Source organism: Scyliorhinus torazame, chromosome 2 (genome assembly GCF_047496885.1).
Source record: "Scyliorhinus torazame isolate Kashiwa2021f chromosome 2, sScyTor2.1, whole genome shotgun sequence".
Classification (NCBI taxonomy): Eukaryota; Metazoa; Chordata; class Chondrichthyes; order Carcharhiniformes; family Scyliorhinidae; genus Scyliorhinus; species Scyliorhinus torazame.
Window position 1 is genome coordinate 152,208,152 of NC_092708.1, and position 14,944 is coordinate 152,223,095.

At 46.4% G+C, this 14,944-nt stretch overlaps 1 protein-coding gene across 3 annotated transcripts in view; it reads right to left on the reverse strand.

Moving 5' to 3' along the window:
- LOC140392817 (signal transducer and activator of transcription 4-like) overlaps positions 1 to 14,944 on the reverse strand; it is a 206,454-nt gene that overhangs the window by 110,615 nt on the left and 80,895 nt on the right. For all 3 annotated transcript variants that reach the window (XM_072478479.1, XM_072478489.1, XM_072478499.1), the window contains 3 exons: positions 14,497 to 14,589; positions 3,855 to 3,933; positions 1,824 to 1,909 (listed from right to left, as the gene is read on the reverse strand). In XM_072478479.1, coding sequence (XP_072334580.1) covers positions 1,824 to 1,909; positions 3,855 to 3,933; positions 14,497 to 14,589 — 258 coding nt within the window. The remainder of the gene's footprint in view (positions 1 to 1,823; positions 1,910 to 3,854; positions 3,934 to 14,496; positions 14,590 to 14,944) is intronic.

A 14,944-nucleotide genomic window follows, 5' to 3' on the forward strand; every position in this document is an offset into this window, starting at 1 on the left:
GGGGCGGGATTCTCCCAGCCCTGGGCCTAGCCGGAGAATCCCCATGACCGGGCCACGCCGCCGGCACGCATTTCGGCATCATTGGCGGCGGAGCGGTTGGCGCGGCGCCGGTCACGGGCCGCTCTACGCACCCCCCCTGCGATTCTCCGGTCCAGATGGGCCGAGCGGCCGTAAAATAACGAGTACTGCCGCTGCCGTTCTAACCTGCTCTGAGCCGGCGGGACCTCGACGTTGAAGGGTCGGGTGGTGGCCTGTGCGGGGGGGGGTGTTCCGACCCCGGGGGGATCTGCCAATGTGGCCTGGCCCGCAATCGGGGCCCACCGATCGGCGGGTCGGCCTCTCTGGCTGGGGGCCGGCCTCTGCAGCCCTGCGCCATGTTCCGTCGGGGCCGGAGCGTTGAAGGAGGCCACTGCACATGTGCGGATCCCGCAGCGCAGTTCGTGCCGAGGTCGGCAGCTGGAGCGGCACGAACCGCTCCAGCACTGTGCTGGCCCCCGGTAGGCGTTTACGACGGCATGGACACTGCCGCGGGATTAGAGAATCCCGCCTCAGTATTCCTGCTTACAGGGTTTTCAAATAGGATAAGAGGAATGACAAAGGAGGGACAGTGTTGGGAAGGGGGGGGGGGGGGGGGGGGAGTTTTGGTTAAAGAAACAAACACAGCTGTGCATAAGGATATGTTGGAAGGATCATCTATTGGGTTGGACTGAAGAACTGAAGGGGCAATCACACTATCGCACAAGAGTACTATAGATCTCCAAGTGTCATAGGGAGATTGAATGGCCAAATATATTGGTAGGTTTCTCAAAAGTGCAACCCAACAGGGTAAATCTAATGGATTTGAACTACCTTAATATTAATGGGAGAGAGGAGGTGGAATTCTTAAAACGCATTCAGCAGAACCTTTTTTAACCAGAATGCAGCCAGCTGAACAAGAGGCAGTTCTAGACTTCGGGTTAGATCTTTGTCAGGGTGACCGGTATCAGGAGTTAAGAAAATTCCCAACTCCGTAAACCTATCACTGTTAAGGAGCTCGTCATAGTTGTTCCAGGCAGGATGGAGTCGGGCCCCACTGCCTTCAAAGTCAAGTCTGAGCCAGCAGTGGAGGTAAGTGGATGGCAATGCCAACAGGCCAGAATGGCCTCCTCTGTTTTCCAGGACATTGGCCCAGTTGTAATCATAAATGTCAGGTGCACAAACTCACCCCTCAACCCCACCTCCACCCGTAACCCATGCCCCTTCCATGCCCTACTTATCGACCAAGCCCCCTCATAACCCCCATGTTCCTTCCATGCTCCCTCATATCCCCATGCCCCTTGCAGGCCAAAATGCATCTTCCATACTCACTTTTCCAGTATCCAGAACTAATGAGCTATTGGCAAGTCTTTCAAATGTTCCTGGAACTGACACCAAAGGAAGATGTGGAGATAATGGCGCTGGTCTGGGGTGGGCACAGTAAGAAGTCTCACAAAACTAGGCCAAAGTCTAACAGGTTTGTTTGAAATCGCAAGCTTTCAGAGCGCTGCTCCTTCATCACCGGACTGTAATTTCAATCAAACTTGTTGGATTTTAACCTGGTGTTTTGAGACTTCTTACGATAGGAAGAGGCTTTTTTTTTTGGGGGGGGGGGGGGATGGGTGGAGAGGTGGTGGCAGCGGGAAGGCTCAGTTTACAACATCTTAAAAACTAGAATTAGGCCAAGAGCTGGAGAGTGGCATTAGGTTGGAGAGCAATTTTTCAGCTGGTAGTCACTTTGGGCTGAATGGTCTTAACCATGCTGTAAACGTTTCTGATTCTCTTTATGTTGTATGATAGCATTCTACCTTTCGTTTATGATCCAGTTGATTGAGCATTCCTTGCAAACGAAAAACCTCCTCCTTCACGTGAACACTGTTTCTATCACCGTGTTCTGAGAAAACAAAGTTAACTCTGATAAAAATGCATGGGAGACATTTGTGTAAAGTATTTATGTCCATTACAAAATGTGTTCCAGCTAGTGGGGCATATTGACCAGAAATGGGAAGACATTCAGAATGCACTTTGTGGGGGATGGTGGAGGTCTAGTGTTGCATATCCCATCAGTCCAACCCAGGATTGCAAGAAACAGCAAAGTCATATGGAATGCAATTTAAAGGGGCAGTAACTGTATGCTGAACATGATCGGAAATGTTTTATCCTCGTCTTTTACACTGATGCGCTGGACTCCATCATTGAGGATGGGGATATTTGTGGAGCCTCCTCCTCCAATTATCTGATGAATTGTCCACCACCATTTACAACTGGATGTGGCAGGAATGCAGGGCATCAATCTGATCCATCGGTTGTGGGATCACTTAGCTCGGTCTTTAGCATGCTGTTTCTGCATTCCTGTATTCTTATGTTGTACCTTCGCCAGGTTGGCACCTCAATTTTAGATATGCTTGGTGATGCTCCTGACATGTTCTTCTACACTCCATATTCAACCAGAATTGGTCCCCTGGCTCAATGATAATGGTAGACAGAGAGATATGTGATAATAGATTGCAGTTGAATACAATTCTGCTGCTATTGATGGTCCGCAAAGCCTGGTCCAATTTTGAGCTGTTCTGTGTCAATCCCAGTTAGCACAATGCTAGTATCACACAACATAATGCAGGATGTGAACAGTGTGAAGACAGGACTTTGTCTCCACAGGCCATGGTGGCCACTCCTACTAATGCTGCCATGGACAGGTGCATCTGCAACAGGCAAATTGGTAAGGATGAGGCTTTTCCCTCATATTGGTTTACTCACCATTTACCGCATACCCCATCACCAGGTATGTCTTTCAGGACTCGGCCACCCTGTCTGTTAGTGGCGCTCCCTAGCCACTCTTGATGATGGAGATTGAAGTCCCCCATCTAGATTATACTCTGGGCACAATCTTGTGCCCTCTCTCATGGCAGGTTTGATGGTGGCAGTCATTTAATCAGGTGATAAACTTGCAGGTAAGGATTCCACCCAGAATAGTCCATGACAGGAAGACCCATGATGGTCTTCCCACCCTGCTGCCAATTGTCCTGAAGTATGCAATCAATATCTACTTAAGGGTCTCATCCTGTCAATGCTAGTATTAACCCAGCGACAGGCAAGGGGGGGGGGGGGGGGGGGTGTTTGCCATGCACAAGAAAACCCTAGTTTGCTTGCTTGTGGGCTTCCAGAAAAGAGGTAATGTGATGTGTCTCGCTGGTTCTCCAGTCAGCAGCTGAGGCCCCAATCACTTCCACTGGATTCTGCCCTCAATGTTCTTGATACCCTCAGTATTTTCCCCAACTGGTGTACAAAATAGAGGAGTACGGACTCATCAGTTGAAGAAGGCAGTCAGTGATAATCAGCAGGAGGTTGTCCGTGTTTGACCTGATACCATGAAACTTCATGGTGGCCAGAGATAATGTTGTAGACTTGCAGGTCACTCCTTCCAGCTTGACTAATCTGTGGGACAGTTCTCCCAATTTTGACACAAACATTAGTGAGGAGGACTTTGCAAGGTCAACTGCGCTAGAGTGCCATTGTTGTTCCTGGTGCCCAGCTAGATACAGGTGCTCCATTTGGTTTTATTCTTATTGAACTTTTTTGTAGGTTTGATACAACTGAGTGGCTTGCTAGGCCAAGCCTTGAGGGTAGTTATTAACATTCAATCTAACCAGTCAGGTAGACCAGATGGGCAAGAACAGATTTCTTCCTTTTAATATGCTTAAAGACATTACACAAGTTTGTCAAGATTGAAACTGGACAAAGAAGTGACATTTTAAATAAACAAAGAGGAGACTCTGGGGGGCAGTAGCAGAGCAGTAATGCTGCTGAAGCAGCAATCAACTCTTCACTGTGAAAATTACCTTGGGTCTGTAGTGTCTTATATCTGAAATCAAATTCATCCTGCAGGTCCTCAAGATATTTGACATCTTGTTCTACCAACTGTTACATGAAAAAAAGGAAAATAATATTGGTTATAAAGATTTGAAAAGTTATGTTATTTATTTTTGTTAATCTTACTTCTTTTTAAAACAATAAGAAAGACTTGTAGAAACCAAGTTTTAGGATGAGGGCTTATTATGGCTTACATAGGTTACATCACACCCAAACAGTTCATGCTAGTGTTTATGTACCACTCAAGTCTCCTCCAATCTTTTCTCATCTAAATCTAAAACAGTGATCCCCTATTCACTTCTCCCTCATATACTTTTTCAGTTTCCACTTAAATGTAGCTATACTATTCGCTTCAACCACTCCCTGTGGTAGTGACTGTGGTAATACCAGGTATTGCGGTACCAGAGAGACAATAACCATTGGCTAGACCGCGGGGTCTACCATTGGGCAATGTACATAACCCCGCCCTGAGAGGCGGGGTATAAGAACCAGTGCCGTCCCCAGCAGCCTTCACTTCTGTAACTTCGCTGCTGGGTACAGTTCTATCTGATTAAAGCTGAATCGATATGACTCCACGTGGACTCAAGCGTATTGATTGTGCATCAATTTAATCAGATAAGTACTTTTGAAGGATGGATCTCCGCATCAAGCCGGCGTGCCTTCAACTCAGCCCGCATGCAGAAAACTCCACCGAGATTTTTAAGCATTGGCTGGCATGCTTCCAGAGCTACCTCGAGACGTACTTCCTTAACGTGATTGAGGAGTACTCCCGGTTCCCATTCGCCATCCCCTGTCCAGATATGACCACAACCACCGTCATCAAGGCACTCCAAACTATTTTTACACTGTTCGGTTTCCCCGCATACATCCACAGTGATAGGGGGTCCTCCTTTATGAGCGACGAGCTGCGCCAGTTCCTGCTTAGCAAAGGCATCGCCTCGAGCAGGACGACCAGCTACAACCCCCGGGGAAACGGGCAGGTAGAAAGGGAGAACGGAACGGTCTGGAAGACCGTCCTGCTGACCCTTCGGTCCAGGAATCTCCCAGTCTCCCGCTGGCAAGAAGTCCTCCCAGTGGCCCTGCACTCTATTCGGTCACTGCTATGTACTACCATGAACCAGACACCTCATGAACGTCTCCTTGTTTTCTCCAGGAAGTCCTCCTCGGGGACCTCGCTCCCAACCTGGCTAGCAACACCTGGAACTGCATGCCAATCCCCAGTACGCCTACATAGCATTCCCCGATGGACTCCCTCCGGGACCTGGCGCCCGCCGGAGCACCACGCGCGCCCGAGCCACTGCCACCCCCCCCCCCCCCCCCCCCCCCCCCCCGTACCTGACCGGAGGGTCAGTACTGCCGCCAGAACCCCGACCCGGAGCCGAGCAGGCACCGACGCCCCCTTCAGGCACCCCTTCCTTCTGCCCATCCTTCGACCTTACAGCGCCGACTAGGGGTGACGAAACTGCCTGGGAGGAAGACACCACGTTCCCGGAGTCACTACTGCCGGGGCCCTCACCAGGATCGCCGCCGAAACTTAGACGCTCCAGTAGGACGACCAGGCCGCCTGATCGTCTGATTGCAGCACCGTGAAGAAGAATTAACAACGCAAGAACTTTCTCCGCAACCCTCGATAGCATGGTACCTCCAATACCTGGTCCTACCAGAAAAAGGCGACAGCAATACTGGCCATCACCCTGCTGGCTCTTTTTTTTTTTTAAACAGGGGGTGAATGTGGTAATACCAGATATTGCGGTACCAGAGAGAGGAATAACCATTGGCTAGACCGTGGGGTCTACCATTGGGCAATGTACATATACCCCGCCTCTCAGGGCGGGGCTAAGAACCAGTGCCGTCCCCAGCAGCCTTCACTTCTGTAACTTCGCTGCTGGGTACAGTTCTATCTGATTAAAGCTGAATCGATATGACTCCACGTGGACTCAAGCGTATTTGATTGTGCATCAGTGACTTCCAAATTTCTACCACTCTTTCAAAGAAGAGGCTTCTTCTGAAACCAAAGTGAAAACGCTGGAAAATCTCAGCAGATGGGGCAGCATCTGTAGGGAGAGAAAAGAGCTACTGTTTCGAGTCCAGATAACCCTTGTCAAAGCTAAAAGACATAGAAATTGGGAAATATTTATACTGTGGGGTGAGAGAATGAAAGATGAATCATAGCCACAGAAACCCAGTTTCCTTTTAGCTTTGACAAAGGGTCATCTGGACTCGAAACGTTAGCTCTTTTCGCTCCCTACAGATGCTGCCAGACCTGCTGAGATTTTCCAGCATTTTCTCTTTGGTTTCAGATTCCAGCATCTGCAGTAATTTGCTTTTTTCCAGGTTTCTTCTGAATTTCCATTTGAATTTCTTGGTGATCACCTTATACAGGTAGAATGTCTCAGAACTGACAACCTCGGGACCAAGTTCAGGGCAGATTTTGGATCTGACCAGATTTCTGATCAGATGGTTTGGATGGAGTCTAAGGTTGTTTGGCTTGTGGGAATTGACTGGCGTGCAAAAGATGAAGTCAAGCACCAGACCCCCTCAATAAAGCAACTATTTGAATTGTCCAGGTGAGTTATTTTATTTTATCTCAATTAAAATTGATGCATGGCACATTCTAAAAACATCTAGTTTTCGGACAACTGTTTTTTTAAGTGCTGGAATTGAGACACTTTACCTGCACTGCTGGTCTCTTGTGATGGCATTTAGCTGTAATAAGGGATTATATGATTACATTGAGTGAGCCTCGGAATTGGAACTTAAAAGAACTCATCTTCTGAACAAGGGTTTAAAAGTTCGAGACATGCTGGACATAACCAAAGACACCAACATCTTGTATGGCATATCCTTCAACAAAAAGCACTTCGTGACAAACAGAAATGGACTTTTGCCAATGAAGGATGTATCCCTTCAGTCAGTCACTGATAAATTTATACTACCACAATCTAACATAGGAACATCGGAAATAGGAGAAGTAGGCAATTCAGCCCCTCAAGCCTGCGCCGCCATTCAATCAGATCATGGCTGGTTTTCCCGATCTCAAATCCCCCTCCCTACCTGCTCCCCATATCCCTTTAACAAGTTTTTAAAAATCAGAATGAGCTAGTTTAAAGGATGCTCCTGAATCAACTGTCCAAGTTCTAACTTTAAGAGACAATTGTGTAGCAAGCAAGTTACCACCGTCTGCATTTCTCAATATCCAGTTTTGTTTGAAGAATATTGTATAGAACAGGATGTTGTCCAGCAAGTGTGCTCAACATGCTTCTTGTTGGTTCAGCTTTTTCATAATATAAATATTAAATTTCTCGGATTTATTCCGGCGACTTGAAGTAAAGGTCGGTGTGGCGGTGCAGTGACAATATTTCTCCCAGGGAACCAGAATGTGAGCTTAGAAGGTGTAATAACTGAAGGGGAAATAGAGAACCAAAATAAAAGAACAACATCACCCTCAGGCAGAGCAAAAAAGGTGACAAGTGTGAAAAGGGAGGTGGTCAATGCAGGATTGAGGGTGTTGTACCCCTGTTGTATGCAGTATACGGAACAAGGTAAATGAGCTTGTTGCACACATTGAAATTGGTCGGTACGATGTTGTGGGAATCACAGAGACGTAGCTGCAAGGGGATCAGGGCTAGGATCTAAATATCCAAGGATATGTGTCCTATCAAAAGGACAGGCAGATGGGCAAAGGGGGCGGGGTTGCATTGTTAGTAAGGAATGATGTTAAATCGATAGCAAGGAGCGATATAGGATCAGAAGACATAAAATCTCTGTGGATAGAGTTGAGGAATTGCAAAGGTAAAAAGACCCTGATGGAAGTTATTTTATAGTTTATAAATTTAGAGTACCCAATTCACTTTTGACAATTTAGCGTGACCAACCACTAGCCTGCACATCTTTGGGTTGTGGGGGCGTAACCCGCTCAAACACAGGGAGAATGTGCAAACTCCACACGGACAGTGACCCAGAGCCGGGATCGAACCTGGGACCTCGGCGCCGTGAGGCAGCAGGGCTAACCCACTGCGCCACCATGCTGCCCCCTGATGGGAGTTATGTACAGGCCCCCTAGCAGTAGTCAGGATGTGGGGCAGAAATTAAATCAAGAGATAGAAAAGGCATGTAAAAAAAGCAATATTACAATAATCATGGATGACTTCAATATGCAGGTGTACTGGGAAAATAAGGTTGGCAGTGGATCCCAAGAAAAGGAATTTGTGGAATGTCTAAGAGATGTTTTTTTGGAGCAACTTGTGACAGAGCCTACTAGGGAACAGGCAATGCTGGATTTGGTGATGTGTAATGAGGCAGACTTGATTAGGGAACTTAAGGTGAAGGAACCCTTAGGGAGCAGTGACCACAATATGATAGAATTTACCCTGCAGTTTGAGAGGGAGAAGCTGCAATCAGATGTAACAGTATTACAACTAAATAAGGGTAACCACAAAGACATGAGGGAGGAGCTGGCCAGAGTCGATTGGAAAAGGAGATTAGCACGGAAGACAGTGTAACAACAATGGCAGGAGTTTTTGGGGGTTATTCGGGAGGCACAACAGGAATTCATCCCAAGGAGGAAGAAACATGCTAAAGGGAGGACAAGGCATCCATGGCTGACGAGGGAAGTCAAGGACAGCATAAAAGCTAAAGAAAACGCATACAAAGTGGTGAGGATTAGTGGGAAGCCAGATGATTGGGAAGCCTTTAAAAGCGAGCAGAGGGCAACTAAAAAAAGCAATAAGGGGGGAGAAGATGGAAATATGAGTGCAAGCTAGCTCGTAATATAAAAGAAGATAGGAAGAATTTTTTTCCATATGTAAAAGGTAAGAGAGGGGCAAAAATAGACATTGGACCACTGGAAAATGTGGCTGAAGTAACAATAGGAAACAAAGAAATGGCAAACGAACTGAATAGTTACTTTGCGTCAGTCTTCATGGTGGAAGACACCAGTGGGATGCCAGAGCTCCAGAAGAGCCAGGGGGCAGAGGTGAGTGCAGTGACCACCACTAAGGAGAAGGTTCTGGGAAAACTGAAAGGTCTGAGGGTGGAGTCACCGGCTTAAGTAGGGTGCTCTTTCCAAGGGCCGGTGCAGACTTGATGGACTGAATGGCCTCCTTCTGCACTGTAAATGCTATGATTCACTGGAGAAAAGCTTGGGAATCCATCTCTGTCAGCTCTCCACTGGAGAAAAGCTTGGGAATCCATCTCTGTAAACTCTTCACTGGAGAAAAGTTTGGGAATCCATCTCTATAAACTCTTCACTGGAGAAAAGCTTGGGAATCCATCTCTGTAAGCTCTCCACTGGAGAAAAGCTTGGGAATCCATCTCTATAAACTCTTCACTGGAGAAAAGCTTGGGAATCCATCTCTGTAAGCTCTCCACTGGAGAAAAGCTTGGGAATCCATCTCTATAAACTCTTCACTGGAGAAAAGCTTGGGAATCCATCTCTGTAAGCTCTCCACTGGAGAAAAGCTTGGGAATCCATCTCTGTAAACTCTTCACTGGAGAAAAGTTTGGGAATCCATCTCTATAAACTCTTCACTGGAGAAAAGCTTGGGAATCCATCTCTGTAAACTCTTCACTGGAGAAAAGCTTGGGAATCCATCTCTGTAAACTCTTCACTGGAGAAAAGCTTGGGAATCCATCTCTGTAAACTCTTCACTGGAGAGGTACAATGTTGGGAAAAGATGCCGAGATCCTTATAATATCTGGGTTTGTTTTATTCGAGCTAAAACGTGCTGAAAAGGCTCCTTTCTGGAACCATAGAATCCCTACAGTGCAGAAGAGATGAATAATATTCTCTGGTGGTTTATTTCCTTCAGGGAGAGTCAGAACGGTTCTTCAGGGCAATTTAAGTGTCTGTGAGACCCGTCTTACTCAACTTTGAGACAGGAAAGGATGTCCCGAAGCGTGGTACATTAGCGAGACCATGCAGACGCTGCGACAACGAATGAACGGACATCGCGCAACAATCACCAGGCAGGAATGTTCCCTTCCAGTCGGGGAACACTTCAGCAGTCAAGGGCATTCAGCCTCTGATCTCCGGGTAAGCGTTCTCCAAGGCGGCCTTCAGGACCCGCGACAACGCAGAATCGCCGAGCAGAAACTTATAGCCAAGTTCCGCACACATGAGTGCGGCCTCAACCGGGACCTGGGATTCATGTCACATTACATTCATCCCCCACCATCTGGCCTGCAAAATCCTACCAACTGTCCTGGCTTGATACAATTCACACCTCTTTAAAAACCATCTCTGGATCTGTAAAGATTTAATCACCTACTAATGCTCGCATTCCTAGCATTGTTTGGCATCTTTGAATTTGTCTATATATGTGTTTCTGGAACAGACCTCTTCATTCACCTGAGGAAGGAGCAGCGCTCCGAAAGCTAGTGACATCGAAACAAACCTGTTGGACTTTAACCTGGTGTTGTAAGACTTCGTACTGTGCTCAACTTTGAGAGAGAGCGAACATCTGAGGAGTATACATAATCCAAGGGGCAGCACGGTAGCATTGTGGATAGCACAATTGCTTCACAGCTCCAGGGTCCCAGGTTCGATTCCGGCTTGGGTCACTGTCTGTGCGGAGTCTGCACATCCTCCCCGTGTGTGCGTGGGTTTCCTCCGGGTGCTCCGGTTTCCTCCCACAGTCCAAAGATGTGCAGGTTAGGTGGATTGGACATGATAAATTGCCGTTAGTGTCCAAAATTGCCCTTAGTGTTGGGTGGGGTTACTGGATTATGGGGATAGGGTGTATGTGTTGACCTTGGGTAGGGTGCTCTTTCCAAGAGCCGGTGCAGACTCGATGGGCCGAATGGCCTCCTTCTGCACTGTAAATTCTATGATAATCTATGAAGATAGTACCAAAGGAATTATACTCCACTTCAACATTATGCTTAGCTCCACAAAAGGAAACATTCTCTCCCACACACTCAAACTTATCATTTTAGTAATTGTAAAGACCTCTATTTTTTTTTAATGAGTATCCAAATCATTTTTTTCAATTAAGGGCCAATTTTAGCATGGCCAATCCACCTACCCTGCACATCTTTGGGTTTTGGGGTGAAACCCACACAAACACAGGGAGAATGTGCAAACTCCACACAGACAGTGACCCAGAGCCGGGATCGAACCTAGGACCTCAGCGCCGTGAGGCAGCAATGCTAACCACTGCGCCACTGTGCTGCCATTGTAAAGACCTCGATAAGATCACCATTCAGCCTTCCCTTTTCAAGAGAAAAGAGACCCAGTCTGCCAATCCTTTCCAGATATGTATACCCACCCATTTCTGATGTCATCCTTGTAAATTATCTCTCCACACTCTCCAGTGCCTATATATCCTTTTTATGATACGTGATCAAAACTGCATGCAGTACTCCAAGTGTAGTCTAATTAAGGTTTGCTACAAGTTGAACTTCCTTCCTTTACGTTCTATCCTTCCAGAAATAAAACCTGCTGCTGGGTTTGCTTTTCTAAAGGCCTTGCTAACCTATGATGCAACCTTCAGTGATGTATTTCTACTCCAAGATCCCTTTGTTCCTCTATTCCACCTAGATTTGCACTTTCTAGTAGTTAAGTCACAGTTGAGGATGGGCTGCTGGCCAGATAGTTTGTAATCTAGAGCTAACAAAATCATGGATGATGTTTTCAACAGGAGATTGGCTAAGGGAAGGTTAAAGATGAGTGGTAAAACAAAAGTGGAAGTAGGCGGTGATGGAGGAAATATGGGATTGGAAGTTCAAATCAGGCACAAAGGCCGAATTCAAAATACAGAAAATAGGTGGAGTAGGCTATTCAGCCCATCAAGCCTACTGTCATTCAATGTGATCATGGCTGATCCTCTATTACAGTGCCATACTCCCACTCTCTCCCCACACCCCTTGACCTCTTTAGTGTTCTGACATCTAACTATTTATTTCTTAAGTACATTCAGTGACTTGACCTCCACAGCCTTATAAGGTACAGAATTCCACAGGTTCACCACTCTCTGCATGAAGAAACTTTTCCTCCTCTCAGTCCTAAATGGCCTACTTTGAATCCTGAGACTATGACTCCTTGTTCTAGAGCCATCCAGCCAGAGGAAACATCCCTGAATCCAATCTGTCCAAACCTGTCAGATTGTTATGTTTTAATGAGATCACCTGTCATTCTTCTAAATTCCAGTGATTACAGGTCTAATTGACCCAATCTCTTCTCACACAACTGTTACAATGATGGAGAAAAATCCCAAATCACGTACAGACATATTGAACTCTTAAATAACACTTATGTTTTGAAAAAGAGACTACAGTGGAGATGGTGGAATTTGATCATCTCAGCAGAAATTATATTCTGTAAATTATGTCCTGGACTGGTTTGTGGATTTTTGCCTTCCAACAATATAAAAAAGGTTGGGAGAAAGATCCATCTGCAAAACGTGAAGCACGATCCACCGATCGCGTTGCGCTCTCCCTTGAACGTGGTATAGCCAGTGAATGCCGGGAGAGCCCTCTTGCGGGCTTCCCAACAGTTGTCATGCCTTGTGGGATTCACCCAAGTCCCGCGAGGCGCTGAGTCCGAATCCTGCCCACAAGGTGTGGGACCAAACGGCGCGTGCCTAAGCTGACTTTAAATTGGCTTCATCAAACTTACCCAGCATCCACCAGCCTCCCTCGATTCTCTGGCCTTCCCAGTGAGGCCACAGACGGGCGCCGATCAGCATTGGTCCACACAAACATGGGCCAGGCAGAACAGCACCCGGGGGTCTCCTGGGCCATCGGAGGCCCCTGGGTGGTCAGGATTAGTGAGGGTGGCCTCTGGCCCTCCCCTGGAACATGGGCACCTTGGCACTGCCCAGCTGGTACCATGGCACTGCCCCCCTGGCACTGCCAAGCTGCCCGGATGGCACTGCCATGCTGGCAGGAGTAGTGTCTGGATGCCAGGGTGGCAGTGCAAGGATGCCCAGGTGGCAGGGGTGCACTGCCAGGGTTAGGGGCGGAGGATGGCCATGCCCATGAAATGAGGGAGAGTGGAGGTGGGGTTTGAAGGGCGTGGGTGTGCAGGCCAGGTAAGTAGGGGCCTCCAGGAGATGGGGGAGGGTGACAGGTGTAGTTTCTGGAAGGAAGAGGGTGCTGTAAGGGTGCTTGGGGATCGAGCCTGGGACCTCGGCACCGTGAGGCAGCAATGCTAACCACTGTGCCATCGTGCTGCCCCACACAAGTATTTATACAATCACAAAAACATCACATGCATGGCATATTTCAATGTAAAGTCATTGAAGTTAAATGCTGCAGCTCGTGTTACATTTTGCTTTATTTTCTACAATTAAATTCCTTGCATTTGATATCAACACACATCACCCTGCAGCACACTCAGCGTTTGCACGCATCAGTGCAACTCCGCATGCAGGAGGATGTAGTTAGTGGGCGTCAGGAGGTAGTATTGGGTAAATCGGTATCTAAGTGAAGAGGACTAAATGGCAGTGGAAGAATGTTACAATACATATGGCAGTAAAAAAAAATGGTTGGATTGGGTGAACTGTCATCTTTATTATAATTTGCCACTGATGTTAGAAATACATACGTCACAGATATATTGGGTGCATTCCTATAGTGATTAGGCTTCAGAAGTACTTCATTAGCTGTAAAGTGAAAGCTTTGGGTCTAAATTCCAAGAAGATCTCACATACTCATGCACACACATCAAAGTTAGTCTCAGATACTAGTGTTAGATATTCTGATCAAAATCTTCTGTCCCCGTACGCTGCTGGGATTTTCTGGTGCCGTTGAAAGAGAGTGGAACTTTGGCTGGAACACCACATTTTCCATTCTTGCTCACAATTGGTTCCACCACAGATGAGACCGGAGAATCCCACCCACAGTATCACCTGCCACTGGGAAATTGGCTATGAAGGTTCCATGAACGACACTTCAATCACAGTATAATCAGCAGCCAAATGTTCATCTTTTTCACTCCATTTTCTCTGTCCTGGCTCTCCTGAGAATGTTGCCTCCCTCACAGGGGCACACTTGAACCCAGGCACTCTCGGTACCATAACCAAATATTTTCTCAATATAGTGTAACGATAACCAAGATCATATCGCAAATGAGCCCAGTCCTGTCTCCCACTGATGCCCATATTATGTGCTATGCCTTGGAACCAGCTGTCAGGTCTCCAACGCCATCCCCATTGAGATCCATTATTTCCAAACACATCAAGGATGGAACATGCAATATCCATAGTCTGTATAGCTCAGCTACTCACTGATGAACATGTTTAGCTTTTAATAAGGTCTTAACAAGCAAATACTTGTTTTTTTCTTCAGGTTTCATTGATTTTTATGTATGCTTTTGAATCGGAGAAATTCTTAATGAAGTATAAACATGAATGAATAAGGGTTTAATATTTTGACCCTGCACTAGCCCTGGGAAATCTCAATTGCCAGTGGCACAGCTCAGAAAACTAACGTCAGATGCATTCATAATTTTTCAACATGAATTGCTGGTGGGTGAGGTCACGTTCCAGCAGGTAGAGTCAATTCATATTTTCTATTCCGTTCCCCATTTCTCACACATTTATCTTTTGGATCAAATGGCTGAAATAGACTCCCATGTTACACTGACAGCTTCACAATTAACTAACATACCTGTGTATTTGTCTTTATGGCAGTCATTCGGTGTTCCAAACCTCTTTGTCTTTCTGAAATCATGGAGTTATGTAGCAATTTTTCCTCAAGCCCCTAAAACACATAAGAGATTAGAATTTCAGGGTGAAAATGCTTCAATAAATGAAACGGAATGTTGACCTTGACTGAATGCGTTATTGTTATAACTGTGTTTTCCAAGATGTGGAAATGACTCCAAAACCAATAAGAAGGCAAATGTTTAGTGTTCTGTTTCACAAATAAGTTCTTCCCTTCGTACCAAAAACCACAGTTTTACGAAACTCCGTTGATGTTATGTGTGAGAGTGTTCCAACCTGAACCACTGGTTTCACGTGGTATATTTTATTTTGGATACTAGTGAGAAAAAATGACAACTCAAACCTCTCTTTTATTAAACAACAATAAAAGTATTTTTGACAAATGATAATGA